We start from the raw sequence: 24,287 nt of genomic DNA, 5'->3' as shown, positions 1-24,287 counted from the left end.
AAAATTCGCCATTGTATTGCTCACTTAAACACTTATAAAGAGATAAAAAACGAACAAAATTGAACATACAACCTAGGATAGCATTCCAATTTACAATTATATTACAAAATTAAAGATATAACAACCATCAAATTGCCCATACAAAACCGAACATAAATTGAGATATTCATTCACTCCAACATAATTCTATAAAATGCATTTCTATTGTTTCGGACAATACATATTTCATTCGTTTTTGAGTTATATCTCAATTTTATAAATAAATTTATTTAAAAAATGTATTTTTGAAATCTGTTGAACAAAAAAATCAGGAAAAAATAAAATAAAAAAGGTCCAATAAATTTGAGTTTCACAAGAAAATGGATGTCTATTATCATACATATACTAGTAAAGGACCCGTGCGTTCGTACGGGTCGCGCAAGTGCAATAATTTATTTTAAAAAAATTAAAATATAATATATTTTTTTGTTTATATATATATATATATATATATATATATATATATATATATATATATATATATATATATATATATATATATATATATATATATATATATAGTTGGATCAACGTACACAAATTTATTGCATAAGAGTTTTTTTTAACGTAATGGATGTTAAATGATCAATAAATGGGTTCAAAAAATTGTCACAAATAACTTTTTTCAGTTTGGGACATAATAAAGTAAAACATTATTAACAATTTTAGTTAAAATTGTGAGAAATAAGTCCAACAACAAAAATGATTTAACTTCGTACAATTCTTTGGTCCTTAAAAAACTGGGTTTATACAAAACCTGCCTGCAACCTTTTAGGAAGTGATGATTCATTACCCTGTAAAAAACAATTACATCCATATAAACAAATGTTAAAACATAATGTATATTTTATACAACTTATTCAATAAAATTCTAATAATAAACAACGACATTTGTTGATATAATATAGCTAATGAAAAACTTACTTTCTATAAGTTTTCAAAAACTTCTTTGAACACGACGTTTGTTGTAGAATTCAATAGATGGTTATCCTTGTCATGGATTAATATCTTAAGCCCTTTTTTGCTTTTGACCCTTGATATTGCAACATATAGTTGACCATGACTAAATACACTTCTAGGCAAAGACAATCCAACATAATCCAATGACTGACCTTGAGATTTGTTAATTGTCATAGCATAACATATAGTTATGGGAAATTGCCTTCTAGTCATTTTGAATGGCCACGGAGATTGTGTTGGAGTCATATCCATTCTTGGAATATAGATAACCCCTTCAATATTCTTTCCAGATATAATCTTTGCCTCGATAACGTGGTTTGCCAATCTTGTAACTATAAGCCTTGTTCCATTGTAGAGACCTTCAGGTTGATCAATGTTTCGAAGCAACATAATAGGGATCCCAATCTTCAATTTAATCTTGTGGTTAGGTAGACCGGAAGTTGTAAGTGTATTCAAAAATTCTGGGGTCAAAACATCAAAAGCTTCATTTCCTTCACCGTCAAAAGTGTCTACAGAATCTGAACTTAAATATTCCTTTTCTTCACCTTTGGGAAAAATTTTGAAATTTTATTATTATAAATCTATGTTAGTACATATAAATATATGAATGTATCTATAAATATGTTTACAATGGATAACGCATACCTGGTATGAATCCCAAAACGTATTGATTTATGATGTCAACTGTTTCAATTGTTCCTGCCAATATAGCTCTTGATTGCAAAAATTCTGGATTCTTGTAATTGTTAAGAAAATTCGGATATGTTTCACTAACAATGGCTTCTAGTGGATCATCATAGTTAGAAATTAAGAAATCATTTGGAATAGGAATATCCGTGTAACCATCGTTAGGTTCTTCCAATTTCCCATCGCCAACTTTTAATATCCAATTAGAAAACAATTCTAATTCAGATGTACTTGAAGTATTGTCGGCTTGTTGGAGTCGCATGTTCTTTGTAAGCTTCAGCACAACACAATGATCTCAGATGTATGATGAATTTATTGTAGAATGTATTATATCTGAACGGCTGCCCCTTGGTACAACTGGTAATATTTGCCGAAAATCTCCACCAAATACAATTACTTTCCCTCCGAATAATTTGTGAGAACAATTGGAACGCCCCATTATGTCTTTAAGGGTTTTATCAAACGCTTCAAAACAAAATCTGTGTGCCATTGGAGCTTCATCCCAAATTATCAACTTTGCCATTTTTAGTAGCTCTGCACGATCACTACCTTTGTCGATATTACATGTAGAAGACTCCATTGTAGGTATTGGAATCTTGAACATTGAATGAGTCGTTCGACCTCCTGGAAGTAGTAGTGAAGCTATGCCCGATGAAGCAACAGTTAAACAAATTTGTTTCTTTGATCTTATGTAGGAAGCTAGAGTTCTCCACATGTAGGTTTTCCCTGTGCCACCGTATCCATACAAAAAAATACGCCTCTTTGTTAATTGTTTACTGCTTCCATTATTCGCTTGAATACACCTCTTTGCTCATCTAATTTTAAAAAAATACATAGCAAACATGCAGTGAATAAATTAATTATACATTAAAAAAAATTGTAAGATAAAATCATACTTTAAAAGTTAACTTTATAAAATTATGACAAAACTTACAAACATTTAACATATTTACCTGTAAGATTTAAGAACAAATTATTGTATTCTTGCAATTGTTCGGCTGGATTGTAACTCCGCTCTTCGTATATGAGCTTATTTCCCAACTGATCAACCACATATCCACTTGGATAAGGCATTCCAGCAAATTCCTTTAGACTTCAGCTCTTCCTTTGAAGATTTCGTTCAATCTCAATTAATGTTAAATTCATTATCTCTTCATCCGACAACCTCAAACCTTTATACAATAGTAATTATAAGTGTAAACTATAAAACAAATTTACTTTTAAGAATCAAACAAATAAATATAATAAAAATTCACAATATAGGAAAAATAATACATTTATTGTTTGCAATTCGCTGTTGAGCATATAGTATTCCATCAGCTAAGAGATGACATGTTTTACTTCATACATGTCTTGGCCTGTTAATGCTGCCTGATAATAACATATGAACAAATAGTAATCTCAAATATTGACCTGAACCCCAATGATTTGCCTCTTTAATAGCTGCAATGAATTCTCTATCTTCGCCGATAAAACCTATAGCAAAACAGGCATCCCGGAAAGTATCATATTTTACGTTATTCACTGTTTTTATATCATTATAACTGCGGGGGCCTTTGACATGTGTGAGCATCAATCTAAGATAGTACAATTCGCCAGTTGTTGGAGGAACCCATATAAGCCTACCAATTGTGTAACCTTTTTGACGGGATTTTCATTCTCTTTTTTTCTTAACATAAACAAATTTTGAAACAAATTTGCTGTAAGTTAAATTTTGTGCTTCAGGATACTTGCAATTTGCTTCGAACCATGATGTAAACATCGATTCAGTTACACTTGGTTTTTCCAGAACTGTATTGATACGATCAAAATCAGTGTAATATACCGAATTTTGACCTTCACAATGAAAGTACAGTCTCTCAACAGCTGGTTTTCTACCATGGATTGAAAAGGAGAATATCCTCCAAGATGCTTCACTCGGAGAAACGTACCTACAAATAATATAATGAAAGGCAATGGATTTAAAATTAATATAATGATTATTGTAGATAGAATATATAAATTTTATTATAACACATATAGTCAAAACAGTGTACATATAAAATTTTCTACACCATGCATGTAAAGAAAAATTGCACACTTTTAGTTGAAATAGATAAATTGCATGACATCATATTTCAAGTGATATATTAGAAACGTACCTACAATCAATATACTGTTTGATCTCATCAATATTCTGCGACTGGTTGGAAGTTCCATCATCATTCGGTACAATGGCAGCGGTGATTCTGTCGTAACCTTTGTTGACGTACTTGAATAAGTACTTAATCGATGTACTTTGATTGCACCATTCCATGTTTATGTGAGCTTGGTACTTTGTCAACAACTTTGCATTGTATGGAACAACATTTCGGTTATCGACTTGAATTCCACTCTTAAGAACTGTATGTCCATTGTCCCTTCTTCTATATACCGGAAACCCATCTTGATCAACAATTGTTTCGGGCTGAAACTGTTTTGGAAAATATTTAGAACATTTTCCATCTTTCATGCACGGTGAAGATCGATTTGCAAATCCACACGGGCCATGAATCATGTGAGTTTTAACCAAATTATACAACTCTTCATTGGTATCTTGGTCAGGTATTTCAGCTGAAATAATGCGATCAATATCACTTGGAGTTGGATATTTGTTAGATGGATGGAGGAAAATTAAGATGTGAGCATGTGGTAATCCTCTCTTTTGAAACTCAATTGTATACATATCTATAAAAATAAATATATAAAATATATACAATAGTCAGCACACGAATGATAAATTTGAAAATAACAATACGATTAATTGAATATGGAATAAGTTACTCACATGCAAGAACTTTCCCCAATAGACTTTTCTTTGTGAGATCAGACAAAAGCTCATCAAATTTCATTTTAAAGACTCTTGAAATGATGTCAGGACGATCTGATGCTTTTAGATGAACAGAACCAAGCAAACGCTGAATTTCAGGCCAATTGGGGTTACATGTGAATGTAATGAAAAGATCTGGAAATCCAACATAGTTGCATATTGCCATTCCGTCAAAGTATAGTTGATCCATATATCTACGACTACCAACGTATGAAGAAGGTAGCACAACCCTCTTTCAGACTCCCCAACACCAACATCATATATCACCAACAATAAATATATATTTTTTAAATTAAGCCTACATTAGTAAAAAAAAAATCATCAGCCTGTTTTTAGTGAAACACCAAAACCAAATGAAAGATCAAAATTAAAATTCACATAAGTAGCTCTTATTTAAATCCACAAAATAGATACATAACTAATTTTAAAATAAATGAAAATAAAAAATCACCAAAGATGAAACATAAAATTCAAAACATAAAAGCAAAAAAACATTATACAAAATCACCAAAATCGATAATGCAAAATCGAAATAGATAGAAATCGAAATAAATCTAAATCCAGAACACAATAATTAGAACTTAACCGAAATAGATGAAATCAAAAGTCAAAATAAAAAATCTCCAAAATTAACAAAGTTGAAATATATGGAATCAAAATCAGGAACATTCTAACTTGTCATTGTCACCATGCTCACTTTAAATTGAAATTTTAAATTGAGATAGAGAAAAAATAATGGGTTAGAACCAAAATTCGGGGATGAAAATAGTGTAAATAAAGAAGGAAAAATAATTGAATAAAATTGATTTGGTTATTTGAGATGGATTTTGGAGTAAAATAGAGAATGCACAATATTTATGAAAATGGATTTTCTGGATTTGTTTAAGAAGATATAGAGAATGCATAGTATTTATGAAAATAGTTTTTTTTGGATAAATCAATAATGATTTGTTTGTTTCCCGTTATTCAAACAGAATTGGCATAACTGTGAAGGGAAGAAAGTCGAGAAACTAAATTGAGTTGACTCAAAGCACCCATGAGAATAGAATGAGACCTTAAATCAAATAGAAATATTGTAATGTTACATAAATTATATTTGTAAAAAATACATATCTTCTAAAAAAGAAAGGTATTCATGTACGAACAAAATAATTGGAATTGAAAAGGAAGAAATTCCTATAATCTTAATCAATAGAAACTAAAAGCAACACGTTAATCAAAATCCATTCGCAAATATATATATATATATATATATATATATATATATATATATATATATATCATTTAATTTTCGACTTTGTAAAAAAGATGAGATTGATAGACAAAAAAAATAAAAAATCTTACCTTTTCTCCTTTGCAACTCTGACACACAAATGCGCTGATGGATGAACAAATCAACTGAAATTGAAATTGAAACGAAAGGATTGTAATCAACCTAAAATGATTTGTAAAGCTATATACTATTCAATTTTTGATTTTGTAAAAGATGATGAGATAAGTGGATGAAGAAAATAAAACACATACATTTTCTCCTTTTGAATTTGAAACTCCGCCACACCAATGCATTGGCAGATGAAAATTGATTATTATGGGAGAATCAAGGAGATTTAGGGTTAATGGAAATAGTGAAATACATTGAAAGAGTAAAAGAAACCGTAAAAAATGTCTTTGGAAAGATGAAATTGTGTTTATTGGTATTTGTAATTGAAAGGGATACAATGTGTTTGCTAACGAATATGAAAGAGTTTATTGGTATATGAAATTGTGTCTCCACACCTACTAAAGTTGGGTTCATAATAATTAATATATTTTCCTTTAAAATAGAGATATAATGTAATAATTATTAACATTGGATTAACAAATACCAATAATGCAAAAAGACAATTAGAGACTTGAATAACCATGTTTTATTAATTTTAATTAGGTTATGACGTAAATTTGGTAGTAATTAACTTTTATATATTAAAAGTAGATTTCTCTATGATAGTGTTACACGCGCTGACACTAAATTCGGCAAAGACGTCATAACATAATCTAAATTCTTTATTGTTCATTAATTTTGATAATCTTAAAAATCCAATATAGTATGAAGCATGATGTAATTTGTAACACCTTATTATTCAACTAAAATGAAGTTTCTTGTCCATTAAATTGAAATGTTACTTACCACTCAAAGGGCGACTCAATAGAATATTGTACAAACATTTATTGTCGACTTTTGAAACGAAATTGAGGAGGCTTAGACATAAATTTTTGTAGGATGTCAAATAAAAGATATACAAATGTTGAATGCTAGCTAACTCATATGTTTATTTTTATCTAGGATGTCAAGAAATTTGATAATAGAGGCTTTGATTTTGTGACTTTTGCGGCGAAATTGAGGAGACTTAGACATAAGTTTCTGCTTTTTTTTATTCAGCAGGTTTTAGAAGTGCATTTCCAGAAGAAAAAAATGTGTGTATTAGGTGTGTCCGGAGATGCATCTCCAAAATCTATGGAGCATTTTAATATTTTTGTGTAATGTATAAGTAACACATATGTTGCATTAAGAAATTCCTTTAGTTTTTAGTAGTTGTTATTTTTCTTCTCGTGCCCTATACTAGGCATCCTTTGTGCCGATAATTAAGCTTTGGTTCGGTTTTGACGGATTATTGTGTGTACTACTTTTTCTCCTATAATATAATTTAGGGAATTTCTTATCCCATTCTATGGGGTAAAACAACACATTATAGTAAATCGAAAATGCTCATTAGATTCTGAAGATACATCTTTGGACGCACAATGCACCACTTTTATGATGCATCAAAAGAATGTCACCCTAGTTTAAAACAATAAATTATTCCGGAGATGCATCTCCGGATATTTTCAACAAGTATATTCATATTTGAACATTCAAGTAAATTTTCCGGAGATACATTTACGGAGGTTTGGGGTGGGATTTTGAAGATTCTGTCAATTTTACATATCAGATATTTTCGGAGATGCATTTCTGAAATAAATTGATAACACACTCACTTGCATGATCACAAACTCATACTTGTTTTCCACTCTAAACCTTTACCAAAAACCCTTTGATTCTCAATCCACATTTTCACTTTAAATCTTCATTATTGTGTTTCATCACATCAAAGGGAGCAAAAGAAGCTAAAATTCTAGGTAAATATCATTTATTTCAAGCCTCGTTACTCACATTAATCTTGTTTTTAGTCTGAAAAATGTGTGTTTAATCCGGAGATACATCCTCGGGATCTGTATGAACTCATCCGGAAATGCATTTATGTTATCTGTTTGTTCTCATTTTTACAACTCTATTTACAGTATTAGCACTTATTGAGTGTTTTATTGTAACTGTTCTCATTAGATATGGTGCACCCCAATGTTTTCTCCAAACATGTTATGTCTTCGGATGACAAAGGTGTTGTTGTGAAGTCGGTAAATGTTGGCAACCAATTTAAAAATGAGCAAGAATTTGAATTTCGTGATCACATGATTCAATGGATTCGTACGGAGGCCTCCAAACTGAGATTTGGTGTGGTAATCGGAAGGTTCGATAATGGTTTAGATAAAAGACGTGCACTTGTGACAGTGACATGTGAAAGAAGTGGGAAATATAGACCTCCTCTTCGAAATTTTAAACGAGATGACACCAGTTCAAAAAAATGTGAGTGTCCTTAAGTTGCGTGGTTATATGTTGACAAATAAGAAATGGAGGTTTAATGTCACATGTGATTTACATAACCATGACTAGTGTGAAAAGTTAGTCGATCATCCAATTGCGTGTCACCTCATGCCGGAAGAGAAAGAATGCATTTCAGACATGACATTAAATTTGGTTCAACCGAAAAACATACTTGCAACTTTGAAACATAAAAGACCCGAAAATATCTCAAATATCAAGCAAGTGTACAATATTCGGTACCAAAATAACAAGGAGCTAAGGGGGATATAGTGAAATGCAACAACTATTGAAACTTTTGGATGATAATAGTTATGTTTCCCGGTACCGAACGTCCGAGGATGAAGTGAAGATATATTTTGGATTAATCCCCGTCCCATCAAGTTATTCAACACGTTTTCTATTATACTCATCATCGATTCAACATATAAGACCAACAAGTACAAACTTCCATTATAGGAGATGGTTGGTGTTACCTCTATTGAGAAGACCTATTATGTCATGTTTGCATTTCTAGAGAGCGAAAATAGGAGAATGTTACTTGGGCCTTAGAGGTGTGTCGGACAATGTTGAAGGACCAAGAAGAGATGCCTAAAGTAATTGTTACCGACCGCAATACCACTTTGATAAATTCAATTGCAAAGGTATTTCCTACTTCTTATGCATTATTTCTTAGGTATCACATAACAAAGAATGTGAGAAGTAGGGTTAAACTCGCGGTAGGGACAAAACATATAAAGTTCGAATATGAAAAAATGATGAAGGCAGTGAGATAATGGAAAAAATAATGGATGCATGGAATCTTATAGTAAATTCTTCTACTAAATAGTTATATGTCGATTATGTTACACATTTCAGGAAGGTGTTCGAGAAATATCCAGATTTATTGAAATATGTTGAAAGCACAATTCTAGATCAGGTGAAGGAGAAAATTGTTTGTTCATGAACTGATCAGGTTAGACAACTTGGGAGTACAACAACAAACCGAGTTGAGTCTGCCCATACTACATTGAAGAATTGGTTGGGAAATAGTAAGGGTGATTTGGGTAGAGATTGAGATTCTATGAACCAAATGATTCAGAACCAACATAATGAGATACAATCATCATTTGGTCGGAGCATCACAGTTTTGGAACACATATTTAAAGAGAACAATTTTTATTCTCAATTGTCCAGAACAATTTGTGAAAAACATGAAAGAGTTCAAAAAATTGAACAACATTGAAAAAGAATCAAATGCACAAAAGTTAAAGGGGATGTCACCCATACTTATAAATTTACCGACGACAAATCTTTCGATTAGTTTTTCGTCATCAATTAAGTGCATGTAATTATGTATTAATATTAATGAAGTGTAATATATACAATTTCAAATATTTTAATACATTTTGATGTTTGTAAAAAATTATTCATTAACCAACCTGCCGGGGTTTAGGAGAAGTGTTATATATATATATATATATATATATATATATATATATTATATATATATATATAATATATATATATATATAATATATATATATATATATATATATATATATATATAATATATTATATATATATTATATATATATATATTTATTCTTTTATAAATGAACCAAGATTTACTATAAGGAATTGGCAATAAAATCCTTATCTTAAAAGAGTCGTCATCGTCATTTTTGACTATTGTAATTTATTTATTAAATGAATTAACTAAAGAAGTTGTAAATAAGTGAAAATTTTGATTAAAAACAATGATTAGCTATAAAAATTGAGAATTAAACGTCCTATGAAAAAAGTGAAACAGAGTTTTTTTTTTCTTTTCATTTTGCTAAAAAAGAATTGTAAAAAAAGAACTGATCTATAAAATGTTGCAGTTAACATGGTAGTAACGAAATTGTATGATTATGACTAATAATAAAAATAAGTTCCTAAAAAATTGAAGAGGTTGCTTTTCCCTTTCTCTTCAATTTTGAAAAGAAACAGAAAAACAGTAGGACCCACCTAAAATTAGTCTTTCTCTCCAACTTCTTCTTAAACCATACTAAGAGAAGGAAAATTTTACCTCATATATACCCCTATATTTTAGGTTCATTTTATAAAAAAATATAAACTTTTTTCTTATATATTTTTAACTCATTTACCATTTTATTTTTTAAATATATTTTAATTTTAATTTTGTGTTTCATAAAAGAATTTTGATAATCAATTTTGTGAACATATCAACTTTTATTTTATATATTAAAAGGTTTTATAAAATAGTTTCAGTAATCAATTTTTAAAATTATCTTTTTATTTTGTTATATCAAAAGACATTTAAAAGAATTCGGATAATCAATTTTTAAATATGTACTGAAATTTTTTGTAAAATTACTTCGGTAATTATTTAATATTCTTTTATTTTATATTTCGGAAAACATGATAGTCAGATTTTTTATATATATTTAAATTTTTATTTTGTGAACTCTTTGATAAGAATTTTTATATTTTTTAATTTTTATTTTGCATATCAATAGATTTTGCAAAAGAATTTCGATTCAATATTATTTTTAAATATTTTTTAAATTTTATTTTATGTATCAAAACATTTTGCAAAAGAGTTCTGATAGTTAATTTTTAACATTAACTTTTATTTTATATATCGAAACACTTTGCAAAAGAGTTCCGATAATTAATTTTTAATATTTTTTACTTTTATTTTATGTATAAGAGGACTTTGCAAAAGAATTCTGATAATCAACTTTTTAACATTTTTTAATTTTTAATAAATTATTTATATGAGGATATTTTTTTGGTAAAAAAAAATATAATGTCAGGGGTAACGGAATAAATGATTGGGCATGAGGTAAAGAATTTCAAGAGAAGATTGACATTTCTCACCAACTTCTCTCTCCTCTATTTCATCTAAAACAACCATACTATTAATCAAGTATATTGAACTAAATATCAAAATATTATCCGAGCACCATTCATGAATCCATTGTTATGAGAATCCTATACACCTATATCTAAAAGTGAGAACTGAATACCACATAGCACTATATAAATATTATTACGATCTGAACCAATAGAGATACACTAATGTACATTGCTTCCAGTTCTCTCTTTACAATAAGATCCTCATTTTCATTGGATAAATGGAGGATAACCCATTTTGTAAACATAAGTAAACACATCTACCACTCCCGATCAAAAAACGGGAAGGGTTGCCAAGTCGAGTAGGTCTCAGTGTTGAACTTTAGTTTAAATTATAAATGTGGTGACTTCATGAAGATTATTATGTGTATTGAAAGAGCCATGATGCTTACAGGTAGTAACTTGGAGAGAGTCCCTATTTTCGAGCTGCTGACACTTGTCTGTCTTGCTCTTGCATTGATGTACTCATCCTTGGTTGTAGTCACCGAGACGTTTACAGACATGGAACCTGACAGTAAATATAATCGTAAGACAGAGTGAAGAACTGTATACTTTTTGCAAGAGATAACAGTTAGTGTGGTGAACTTACAATCATAGTTAGTCCATCCTATTTGCTGACGAGCCAAGTCATAAACAACGATCTTGTCTTTCAGGACAAGATCTGCAAAAGAAGAAATAGCATTGATGACAAAGTGACCATTTTATAACCAATCGAGAGAATTCTAATTTTTTCCAATTCTTTGTAGAGAAGTCTGTTAAAATTTGTCCAATCGACTAACCTCCTAAAATTGTGACTCCCTCTTGCACTTTTTGGAAACCTATGCACCATATTGCAGCACCATCCTATTAAAGCAGATTACTAAATCAGCAGCATACAATTCTAAAGAATAACTTCCTTATATCTAAGAAAAGAATATAACCAGCTGTGCGACAGACATGTTTACCTGAAAACCATTATGCAGAAGGTATTGTGATGGTTTTAAATCCATTGATGCTCCACCCGCGAAGTTTAAACTGACTGGAGGAAAATAAGCATTGATACTGAATATGTAACAAACACATTTTTTAATGACATATTCAAAAATCCTAACGGGATAAACTTACTTTTCATATGAAGTATATAAAGATATTTGTAACAAATATTGTATTTATAATTACCTGGTTAAGACCAGATAACACTGGCTTCCTTTTGAAATAAAGGGAGTAGCAAAACGTGACACAGCAGTATTTACCTATACATCCATTTGGAAATACAAGATCAATATACACTAAGGTCGATATCATTCATAAAATACAAGAGAGATAAGCAAATGGAAATTTTATTAGCCTTTCTATCAAACCCTCTTTGAAAAATTTAAAAACAAGAATTATCCACATAAAAAAGAATGCAAATCTCAATACAGTGGTCTGTTGTTGAAGCATCTTAAGGCATACAAGTCGCCACTAAAGCATTTCCAGATTTTATTTTAAACAAAAAACAAGTATAGAATAGATCAATGAATGGTTCAAAACTAATATATCCACGTAATAAAACTTAATACCAGTTAATAAGACAGGGATGGGAGAATCCAAAGAACTCAATGGAGAAATGCCAATCAATGATTTCAGGAAACAGAAAAAAAAATACAAGACAAGCAGACCAAAGAATAAGAAAGTATCCTCATTAGTTAATTGCAATGCAGAATTCATCATCATAGAAAAGGCAAAATAGAATAATATGCCCAACAAAGTTCAATGTTTCAAAGATTTGGGTGATGCACAAGAAAACTTACTGCATTGACAAGAGGATCATAAGCTTCTTGAACAAGATATGCCAATGTTGTACCACAGTCAACTATAGTTCCTCGGTTGTCAGACGTTGTGAATACATCTGGATTAATTGAGAGAAGTTGCCCATTGACAGCAATGCTCAGAAGATTTAAGTTGTAATGAGGCCTGAGATTTAATTAAAAAGGAAAAGACTAGTTTATTATACTGCAATAATATCATATAGAAGTGTGAGTTATCCGACAAGAACAAAAACAGCATAAGTAGCATTTTCAGAACCTGATTCTTAGCAATATCACCTTTTACATTCAATCAAACAACTCGTTTAATCATAACCACCAAGGGTGTGGCATGTGACGTAACTTGTTTAAGAGAAAACATAAGGAACCCATGGGAGACTCAATCAATACAATATGACAAGACATATCCCTTCAAGACAATATCATCTTGAGAAACCAAAGCATTTTCTTCCCCATAAGAGAGATGAAGCCAAAAATATCTTCCAAGCCCACTAGTGTAACAAGAAACTGTCTAAAACCACAAATTCAACATACTCGGCTAAATTAAATATAATGAAACAGAACTCATTCAAATGAAATTGTCAATTGAGTTCAATAACTAACTAGTATTACCCCCCACCCCAAAACAAAAAAGGTGACTGATCGGCTCACTTTCAAGTGATAAAATGGCAGTGATGACCTTTCATTTCCTGACTTTCAAACCTAGCATACAACTTGCTTCCAAAAGCAAAAGTGATAAATTTCATAATTATTGATTGCCACCAGACAATAATGCAAATGTAAATATTTAATTCCACTAATTCCTTTCAGAAATGCCTTGTATGTTCCTTTATATCAATCTTGTGTGATATCAGGAAAAAGTGATTCACCAACTGGGGAAAGAAAATGAAAAAAGCAGTGCAGAAGAGAACATACTGTGATGGGACAAGGGGACTATAAACAATACTTGGCTCCAAAATCTCACCAAGAACTAGAATGCCTCCTCCATTGCCATCTCCTTTCAAGCAATGAGAGAAAACTTTGGGTGTTATTCCTCGTGATGACAATTGTGATACAACAGATAGATCACCGGGGCCAAACCCAAAGATTCCATCAACTGCTTTATCCGTCTTAGTCAAATCTCCAGACTGAGAAGTGCTACACCTATTGCCAAAACAACCATCAAATAAAGTTTTATTTTAAACCAAAATCCATATTAAGTACAAGTGTTAACAAAACATCGGAACATATATAAAAACTACCAAAGAAGATAAGCAAATCTCACTATTTACCAAAAAAAGAAGAAAAAACACTCCTCTCTCCCAACATTCTCTCTGACTTTCAGGTAGGACTGAAACTTTCAGTCCTACCAAACATATCCTGTAGTTCCCTCTACAAGGACAGGCTACCTTATTGACATGTCAATCCAGGTTTAATTTCTATATGTTTTGAATCCCCAAGTTTAAATAGGCACAAGGGTTGCACACAAGGGATAACACAGATGATAATCACAGAAAGTAATAACACAGATGAATGGACAAGGGAATTGTATTATTGAGTAGTATATGATAAACTAAGCTACCAAGAGCAAAGCTCCTACAGAGAATCTAGAGCTCTCTGCCTAACAAACTTCTAACAACTCTCATGATAGTCCGTCCCCTCACTCCCCAATTCCTTACATAATGCATATTCCCCTTTCTTTCTGTCATTCTGTTAAACCTAATGCCGCATCAGCATTCACTTTGACTTTCTTACCCTTCCTTCTATAGACTCTCCATACCTTGGGCCTAGCAGTCATTCCTACATCTAAGCCAGGTTTTCTACCACACGCCATTATAATTGTCCACAATAAATAAGCACAAGGGTTGCTCACCCGAAAATAATGGTAGCTGAAGAATTAACATTGTCAGAAGTAGATTGTCCAAGGATCATGTCAAAGTACAAAGCATCCGAGACATAAACACCCGAGGTACCACTCCCATCTTCATACTGAAAGGTGTAGCTACACTGATTAACCTGAGGGGAGCATTGAGCAGCAGCACCTTGAACCCCATAAGTGCATACAGGGTTCGAGCAAGGAACCAGCGCAGCCGTGGACGAAGCAACTGTGTCAAAGAAATTGAGCTCAATCTGTACAGTACACAACACAAGAAACAAAAATAATAGCAAGGCATTAAGCTCCAAATCAGAACAGCCACAACACCATAAATAAGTATAGTAAAAGACAGAGTCATGAAAATAGAAAAATGCTGACCCCAATTCCACTAGATTTAGGGCAATTACTGCAAGTGTTACAATTAACCCACAAAATGTCACTTCCAGTATCAATCTGAACATTAAATTCCTTAGGTGGATTTCCCATCTTAACTTTGGTAGTATACAACCTGAACAAGAAACCCAAAATTATGAATAATTAGCCCTGCTTAGATGAATAAACAACTTAATTAAGTGCTTATAGAATAGAACAAAACCAAACAGTTTGAATATAAGTTAAGCTGTATCTATATGCTATACTAGAGACGTTGTAGAAATAACAAACTATTTACACCATAAGGTTATAGAAAGAGAGGATTACCCATACCCACGGGTAAAAGGATCGGAGGAGCCTTGAACTGTGAAGTCGACAACACCGCCACCAACATCTCGCAAGAATCGAGCGTGGCGAAGTCTATCGCGAGCTCTGATTGTGTCCATCTCAACGCGGTGGCTAAGCGGAACGGCCCGTTGTAGAGCGAGGTAGCCGCTGCCGTATGCGGCGGATACCGGCAAGCTGACTAAGCAGCATATTAACGAGAATAAGAGTAACGTCGGAATGTAACACCGCATTTTGGTTTGAATTTTCCGTTTTGGGGTTTTTCCGTTACTAATGGTGATGAAATTGGTGCATTGAGAGAGAGAGAGAGAGAGAGAGAGGTGTTACGGTTTCTTCAGAACATGATAGTTGATCAGTTGATGTTAGTAGTAGAAGTAGTACATAATACGCAAAATTTCCATATATCCATTATTTTTCTTTTTTTCTATTTTCTAGATTTCACTTTAAAATTTGTTTTAACTTTTCAAAAAAAACATTTTATAAAATAAATATATATTAAACAAAATCATAATTTTTTCAAAAAATTATATCTTAAAATAAAAATGATTTAAAATAACTTTAAAATTAAGTAATTTTTAAAACTTATTTATGGTGTACAATGGTTAGACATTGATTCTAGTGACACATTGACTGTATTAGCCTCCTAAACTTTTCAAATGAAAGTGCACCTAGATGGCAAGATTCCTACTAAAAGTTATTCTTCGGTAATATCAAGTTTATCTTTTAATTTTAATATTGCTAGTAACATTTAGGCTTAGTGATACTCTTCATTCTTTATTTATAAATTAAAACTGAGGGAAGTATTCATATTTCATATAACCTTCTAAATTCTAATGCTAGGAAGGATAACAGAATCACGAAAACATAAAGAAAGATGTATTAGGTATTGACATCCCCACACAATCCCTATGAAAAGAGACACTTTAACTCTGAATAGTTGTTTGTAATTGTTTATGTTACATCTACCAAAACTATATAAAAATCAAATTCAGTTTGGTGTGGTGGATTATAACAATGTACTTGTAGTACTTGAATAATTTATTTTTTGTTATAAAATAATTAAAAAATTGCAATATCTATTTATGCACATTGTGATTAAAAGTGAAAGTGAGCTGTCAAATTGGTCAATCCAACCCAACCTAATTTAATATAGTGGATTAACACATATAAATAGATTAGAGTGGGTTGATCCGATTATTTTATGAGCTATCAAAATTGAATCAAACTTAAAAATATAAAATAAATGAATATTATCATCAATAATTATCAATTTTTTTCTTCATCGGGTAACCATATATTTGATTATATCATCTTGAAAACATATATTCATAATCTTTATCTTTTTTTTTCACTTGAAAACGCACTTATATAATCATAGTTTAACTAAATCTTTTTTTCTCAAAATTAACTAAAACATTTTATAAAATTATTTTTAAAGGGTCAGCTCGAATAGAGTCGGCCTGGGCCAACCCATGAAAAATATTGGTCGGATGGGCTGAGCCAAAAAGATAGGGACGTGTTTTTTAAGCTTGTTGGAATCTCGTTCCATACTAAAATATAGGGCTCGTGGGTCGGACCAATGAACCAGGTCCATTTTAACAAGTCTTACGTGTGGGAACACATACATTGATTTGTTTCGAGCTCATTTATGCTACCCATAACAACATGTGCAATTAACATTAATATTTAAACGTGTATTCACCGTTATTTAAAAATATTTATTTTTTTATTTTCTCTGATAAACAAATTTATCTATTATTCATATATTTAAAAGCGGATTAAAATCATTTCCATTTTTCTCTCTATTTTCCTTCTTCGTCATATTATAGTTTTAAAAAGTTTAGAAGTGTATAGAAAGTATATGGACCAAATAAATGTTACATTGTAGAATTTTAAAAACATCGGTAATTGAAGAAATTGAGAAGTGAAAAAATGGAGAAGATGTTGACTCTCTTGAAGCATTGATGTGTTCACGACTTTCGGAGCTATATAGAGCATTTAAATTATACAAGTGCCATTGTCTATCTTCAGAATCAATTACATCAACAAGCACATACTTATACGTATATGATATCATAGATTGCATTAATGAAAGAAAAAAAAAACTACATGAAGTGCATCAGATTTCATACATTATAAATAGGGGACCCACATTTGTATATGATTGAACAATCAATTTACCTACTTGATATTTGAAAGGAAATCGTGAAAAAAAATCCTTAGCAAGTCCTTACGAATGAGCATGATCATAGATAGATTGGTTACCTCTTGTGGCGATTAACTTTTGATGTAGAGTCAGAAGAACAATCATGAGCGCTGAACAATAACGCCTCTACTTAGTCCATATAAACAGAGTGTGTTCAATCTCAGTGTTAGTTGCTACAAATGAAAGAGAGAAGAGAGAGAGAGAGAGAGAGAGAGAGAGAGAGAGAAGAGAGAGAGAGAGAGAGAGAGAGAGAGAGAGAGAGAAGAGAGAGAGAGGGGGGGAGAGAGAGAGAGGAGAGAGAGAGAGAGGAGAGAAAGAGAGAGAGAGAGAGAGAGAGAGAGAGAGAGAGAGAGATCATGCTTAGGGTTTCAAAAAATAAATTTTATCAAGTGAGAAAACTTTAGCACAAGGGTTCTATTTATAGAATGGCTTGTGGGGCTACAAGTTAAACAAGCTCACTTAATTGCATTGTACCTTATGGTGTAGTGTATTCCAATTAAGTGCATTGTACCTTACAGTGTTTCATATTTCAGTTAAGTGTGTTGTGTCTTACAATGTAGTGTATTCCAATTAAGTGCATCGTACCTTATAATGTTTCGTATTCCACTTAAGCGCACCATATTTTACGGTGTTTCATATTCTATTTAGGCTCATCGTACCTTATAGTGTTCCGTAATTCACTTAAGTATATTGTACCTTACTGTGTACCAAATTTCTCTAATTAATGCCAGTATTTCACAAGACTGCATAATTGAATGAACTTCACTTATTCATTTTATCTCATCGATTTGTCCTTATGTGTGTGACCATGTAAGTTCTCATGACGTTGGTAGTCATACTAAATCACACATTTAATATAATAAATAGTGAGCGATGTCTAGCAATACATCAATTTTACCCAAGTCAAGAAAATGTCATGTGATATGACAAGATATTTATGTCATGTTTTTTGTGTGCATTACCTTTTTGCCCTCGTGTCTATATTGAACACAAGGCATAAATAGTGTCACATTTGTCGAGTTCAATATTGGCCCCTTAGACATATATCATGTTACGCGGGATGGGAAAATTTCTATCTAGGTTACTCATGTCTCTCAACATAATTTGTAGAGTATCCATCAACCATCTTTATGGTCATCCTGTTATAGACAATGTTTGATTAGCAATAAAGTACTTGGATTCACATCTAGGGTCCATAGTGGTTCAAGGTCGAAGGGTGGTAGACATCATTATCACCTTGATAATAACTTATGGCACTTGTATAACATTCTATGTAGTATTCTCATGGCGGGTCAATCCAATATAAATATTACTCATAGTATTCATACCTATGTAAAGATTGATAACTCTTTATCCATGATTCATAAGATGTGATCATCCGTTTATCTATATAATAATCTCAATGCTTTAATATTATCCCACTTAATAATAAAGATCAACTACATATACTTTAAGAATAATATATTTATGTTTAATAGAATCTCATGATTAAGTCACACTTAATGTTTCATTAAATGAACTAGCTATTCTAAGGACTTTATTATTTTGAAAAAATAAACATAACATATAAAAGTTGTATTATTATTAATAGATAACTCAATACAAGTACTAAGTTCTACTAAAATTATTGGCCTCTAGGGCTTACACCAATAATTTATCACTAGTATTAGAGCAAATAAGGCATACATCTAATACTCATAGATCTAGTATGGGTGTCATGTTTATATTGTGCAAGAGGATTTTCCAGTGGGTCTATGACATTATCAAGTGTTGACACTTTGCAGATATTCACATATCATATATTTGTTATCTCTCGAACGAGGTGATATCGCCTAAGTATGTGTTTGAATCGTCGGTGAGATATAGGCTTCTGATCATGAGGGCGTAACTAGCAAAGACACGAGTAAAGCACTTGAAAGACTAGGAGGACCAATAACAAGGGCACATGCTAGGAAGTTAAGGAATCCTTGGATTAAATGGTGATCACAATCATGGAAGGAAGGTCTAACTTATAAGTCATATAGCCTAAACTAGACAAATTCATAAGTATACATGGAGAGGACGTAGGTGCGTGAGATATTGCTTATTTGATTTGTTTTATTTAAATTAAGTTGTAATAAAATGTGTGGGCAAAACTTTGTTTAAATTAAGCTTAACACTTAAGTTTATGTTATTTTCTATCAGTGTTTTGATTAGTATGGAGCATGGGCTAGTATTACATATGTGTTGCCTAGCCTAAGTTTTATTTGTTTGTTGTATTTTTTGTTGAAATAAAAGTTGGTTGAGTTATACTTAATGAGCGCCCAAGGAAGCTTGATGAGCAAGGAAGAGAACATCTTAAAGGAAAAGGAAAACATTAAAAACATAATTCTTATACGAGAAAAGAATATTTCTAATTAGATGTGTTGTCTTTTCTTCTCCTGTAAGTCATCAAGGCTGATTATTTTCCTATAAATAGTCAATGCCTAAAGCAATGAAAATAAATGAATATTTTTTGATATAAAATACATTTTGTGTATTTGTGAGATTATGTCTCTTTTCAGTTATGGATTGGACCATTCCTTTTGATCTTATCAAGAAACTAAGTTTTCTTCTGGTGATCATTCCTCCAAGGTTTATCATTTCATCTTGTCTCTAGAAGCTTGAGTGTGACGCTAACCCCTTCCATTCCTATCTATTCTATATTTCCATATTCTTTTTATTATTATCCTTTTATTATTTATTCTTAGAATTTTGCATATTTCTATTTCATTATTATTCTATTCTAGAAAATTCATAATTCTTTTCCTAATCATTATTATTTTGAATTTTATGATAGAATGACCAATGATATGTACATAGAATGACAAATCAGACAATTGGATAGTCATCAAGTGGTAATCAAAGTACAAGTTTTGTTTTAAACCATTTTCTTGATTCAATTTTATGATCATCTATTTTCCACTATTTTTTTATAATTCTTTTATTTCAATTTAGTTGAGTCCAAAAAAAAAATTGAATATAACAAGTTGAAAAGCAAAAAAAACAAAAGTTGAAAAAAAAAATTATTTGTTATTTAATTTGAGATTTATCTTTTAAATGGTTGTCACTCTCATTATTTCCTTCTATCTTTATGACTTGTTGTTTTTTCTTTTTTATATATACTTCTATTTTATGAATTAGATTGTTTCCTTACTCATATTTTACCTTTTTCCCTACTCTCTTTATTTCTATTTTTCTTATTACTTATTTATTTATTTTTCTTTTCTTAAGTCTTGTGTGTTTGTTTCACCATTAGGAAAATTTTGTTTTTTGTGTGATTGAGGATTAGTTTATATAAAGAATTAAAAAAGAGCATCCGAGTGGAAAAAGGCAAGAGTGTTACATTATATAAAAAAAAACACAAATTTGAGTGTAAACATGTGAGAACCAATTTTGTTTCCTTTCCAATTTTTGTTATTAATAATGTCAAGTCTGAGTGGTGAAGATAGACATTGTTCAATGATGAATTATCGACAAATGTACCAATAATATCGCAATAATAAAATAAGATCGAATCCATAAGGACTGTTATTTATCAAGAGAAATTTGTGCAATATGTATAAAGTAGTAAATTGGGGGGGGGGGTGTCAGGTTCAAATGCGAAAAGAAAATAAAGTTGTTTGACAATAAGAAGAAAACAGTTAGGTTGTGTATAAAATCTCTTATTTATCTATTGTTGATTTTCGATGCATTATATGAAGGATATTGGTATTATAATCCCATGATGAATTAATAAATCTGTTATACTCAATCCCTTGCAGTATAGCTCATTAATCAATACTCGGAGTTTTCTATCCCTAATCCACCAGCGTAAGCAAGATTAGGCAATGCATAATGCGTTAAATCCTAAGCCATTACTCGGGATATTCTATCCATATTTAACCAACGTAACTATAACAACTGCCATAGGTCTAACACATGGACTATGTTGAGTGTTCCATATGTGCCCAAAATTAGATTAGAAGAGTATCTCACATTAAAAACATTAAAAACAAGCTGTAATTGAATAGAAATTATAGATTAAAATACTCATGCAATATCAAATCAAACATATGTCCCAATAATATCAAATTAGGTTCATCAAACACAACTTAACCTAGAGAGAATTAGTTACTCATGATTCAAATTACAATACTAAAATAAGAGTAAGAGGTTTGCATAAGAATTTCCTTAAAGAATTGGCCTCTAATGACTTCAAATGCTCTTCAAATATACCTTATAATGCTGCAAATCATCACTTCTGGTGTAGAAATTCGTAACCCTTAAAAAATACTAACATTCCCCTTAAAAAGCGTTCAGAATAGACTAGAACGCATCAGAAAATCCAAAAAAAAAAGGTCATCGTGCGCGCAATGCAACTTGTACTTCTCTATCACGCGTGCGATGTTGCGTATGATTATTCAAATAGATGCATACTTTTTCTCCCTTTTACACCTGATTTTCACTAAATCCCTATTTCTCCATACTTAGCTATTTTGTCCTCTTTCTCTGGTCTTTGTTCTTCATTTTTGCTTCTCTTTAACTTTTTTTCATCAGTTTCTTCAACCGAATTCATGCAATAATAGAGTGTCATCATTCAATAAAAGATAATAAGTTGTTGGTTGAGGCTCTTATTGCCGAAATGAGAAAAATGTTGAGGGGAGAAATTGAGGCGATACATGAGAGACTTGATCAATTAGGAAACCTATGAAATACTAGTGATGAGGAGGAAAGGAGTAAGATAAGAAGAAAGGAAAAACCTATGGAGGACAAATTGAATGGTATAGAAATTAAAGTACCATGTTTTTAAGGAAGAAATGATCTGGATGCTTATCTAGAGTGGGAAATAAAAATTAAACAAATTTATGTATGTAAAACCTATATTGATGTTCAAAAAGTGCATGTTGCAACTATTGAATTTACATATTAGGCTTTGGTGTGGTGGGATCAATCCGTCAAAGAACGGAGGAGCTATGGTGAACGAGTCATTGACATTTGTGAGGAGATGAAAAGAATCATCATGAGAAGATTGTGCCTTTTATTACCATAGGTAATTGCATAATAAATTACAAATACTCGCCCAAGGTACCAAGAGTGATGATGAATACTACAAGGAGATGGAGGTTGCAAAGATAAGAGCCAATGTGCAAGAAATGCAAGAGATCAAATAATAACTCAAGAGAAAGAGCCACGCATGGGAAAATGCCACTACTTTTAATTCTCTAACTTTGAAGGACAAGCCAAAAACAATGACGTTTCATCATCCAAGGACAATACGGTTGGGATAGGTGGTTTTCACATCATTATTTATAGTCGTTTTCTCTTAGTATTTTATCGCATTTTGTTCGGTTTACTTCTAATTACCATCTTATATGCTTTGGTTTGTGTGATCTTGCTATTCTCAGGGCCTAATGAGCATCCAAGACAAGGAAGGATAAAAAACAAACAAAATAAGGCAAAATGAGAAAAGACAAATTTTCTCCATAGTAAAACCAATGGGCTGCTAAGGCCACATGTAGCAGCTGCTACAGGCCGTAGCAGCAGAAGGCCTTAGGGTTTCCCCATGCTCATCTCTCAATACATAATACATGGGCCTGTTATGGGTCGTAGGATGATGGCAAGGAATATTGCTTTTGTTTCCTTATTTATATTGATTCTCCTTTATTGTGGCTCTTAGGCAATATTTGATTTGATGAAAATCTGATGTAATAGTCATTGAAACAAGGATTTTGTGCAATTTATACTTTTTTTCAATAAAAATCATAGTCAGTTATGAGTTTTAGGATCCAAGTTTCTATGTATTTTCATATTCTCTTTTTCTTTATACTCAATTCTCCAAGGGAGCAAGATTGGATCATAACTTGATCTAAAGCCATATTTTCTTATTCGTTCTTCTTCAATTGTTCATCTATTATAATTGTTTGATATGAATTTGATGTTGAATACCGATTAATTATGTTAGCCCTCACCATGAGTAAGTATTTTATTAAGGACTAAGGGTTATTGGGATTATCTTATCACCTCTTGTATGACCTGTAACAATCAATTACGAGAATTTTAGTTTAAACTTATTTTATAATCTGAGTTCATGCATTTCAACTTCGTTACGAAAGTAAAAGGTTCTCGAGTATCGACTGTAGTCTGAAAGGATATATGTCGATACATGAGCGCATATTTTTAAATAACCGGGTCTAATACAACAAAAGTGTAACATCCCAATTTAAATATTAAATTATTTAATTATTTATTTAATTCAATTGATCATTTTATCTAAATGATTATTTTGTGAAATGTGAAATGTTTAGTCGGTGAGGGTATTTGTGGTGTTTTGTGTTAGTTAATCAGGTTTGTGAGAATTAATTTAATTAATTAATTAATTTAATTAATTAATTAATTATAATTTGATGAGAATTTGTAGAGTTTGACCATTATTGGGATTTGAGAGAGTAAGGTGAGTGGAGGAAAACTGATTTTTTAGTTGGGTAAAAATTGTTATTTAGAGAAATTAAAATAAAATAGTATATATTTTAAAAAGGTAGAAAAAATTATGTTTTTAGAGGCTTTTCTTCAGAATGTGAGAAGCAAAGGAATTGGAAGAAAAGCTTGGAAGG

The 24,287-nt window shown here is 31.2% G+C and overlaps 2 protein-coding genes across 3 annotated transcripts; both read right to left on the bottom strand.

Annotated features, from left to right (window-relative positions):
- Window positions 1-966: 966 nt before the first annotated feature.
- LOC127094356 (uncharacterized) lies at window positions 967-2,266 on the bottom strand. Its single transcript, XM_051033196.1, has 3 exons — window positions 2,084-2,266; window positions 1,645-1,960; window positions 967-1,544 (listed from the first exon to the last, which is right to left on the bottom strand). The coding sequence occupies exons 1-3, from the start codon at window positions 2,264-2,266 to the stop codon at window positions 967-969; spliced, it is 1,077 nt and encodes a 358-aa protein (XP_050889153.1).
- Window positions 2,267-11,111: 8,845 nt separating this feature from the next.
- Window positions 11,112-15,843, bottom strand: LOC127098478 (aspartic proteinase 36). 2 transcript variants are annotated; one of them, XM_051037084.1, is made up of 10 exons: window positions 15,453-15,843; window positions 15,132-15,261; window positions 14,751-15,007; window positions 13,814-14,041; window positions 12,884-13,046; window positions 12,270-12,343; window positions 12,056-12,152; window positions 11,891-11,954; window positions 11,701-11,772; window positions 11,112-11,619 (listed from the first exon to the last, which is right to left on the bottom strand). In XM_051037084.1, the coding sequence occupies exons 1-10, from the start codon at window positions 15,701-15,703 to the stop codon at window positions 11,444-11,446; spliced, it is 1,512 nt and encodes a 503-aa protein (XP_050893041.1). In that variant the 5' UTR covers window positions 15,704-15,843; the 3' UTR covers window positions 11,112-11,443. The 2 variants fall into 2 exon arrangements, with proteins under 2 accessions (XP_050893041.1, XP_050893042.1); XM_051037085.1 differs by having other exon boundaries at window positions 15,459-15,843.
- Between the last annotated feature and the right edge of the window lie 8,444 nt (window positions 15,844-24,287).

Source organism: Lathyrus oleraceus, chromosome 6 (genome assembly GCF_024323335.1).
Source record: "Lathyrus oleraceus cultivar Zhongwan6 chromosome 6, CAAS_Psat_ZW6_1.0, whole genome shotgun sequence".
NCBI classification, from domain to species: domain Eukaryota; kingdom Viridiplantae; phylum Streptophyta; class Magnoliopsida; order Fabales; family Fabaceae; genus Lathyrus; species Lathyrus oleraceus.
Note: the sequence above shows the minus strand (reverse complement) of the source record. Positions and strands in the feature narration are given on the sequence as shown.

Bases quoted from the DNA above. Each gene is read 5' to 3' on its own strand.
- LOC127094356 (XM_051033196.1), bottom strand. From the start codon at position 2,266: ATGGAGTCTTCTACATGTAATATCGACAAAGGTAGTGATCGTGCAGAG. The intron at 1,961-2,083 runs GTAATTGTATTT...GTTGTGCTGAAG, and splicing joins ACAAATTATTCGGAGGGAAA to CTTACAAAGAACATGCGACT. The intron at 1,545-1,644 runs GTATGCGTTATC...TTTTTCCCAAAG, and splicing joins CGTTTTGGGATTCATACCAG to GTGAAGAAAAGGAATATTTA.
- LOC127098478 (XM_051037084.1), bottom strand. From the start codon at position 15,703: ATGCGGTGTTACATTCCGACGTTACTCTTATTCTCGTTAATATGCTGC. The intron at 14,042-14,750 runs GTGAGCAACCCT...TTTTGGCAATAG, and splicing joins TCAGCTACCATTATTTTCGG to GTGTAGCACTTCTCAGTCTG. The intron at 11,773-11,890 runs GTTAGTCGATTG...CTTCTTTTGCAG, and splicing joins GGGAGTCACAATTTTAGGAG to ATCTTGTCCTGAAAGACAAG.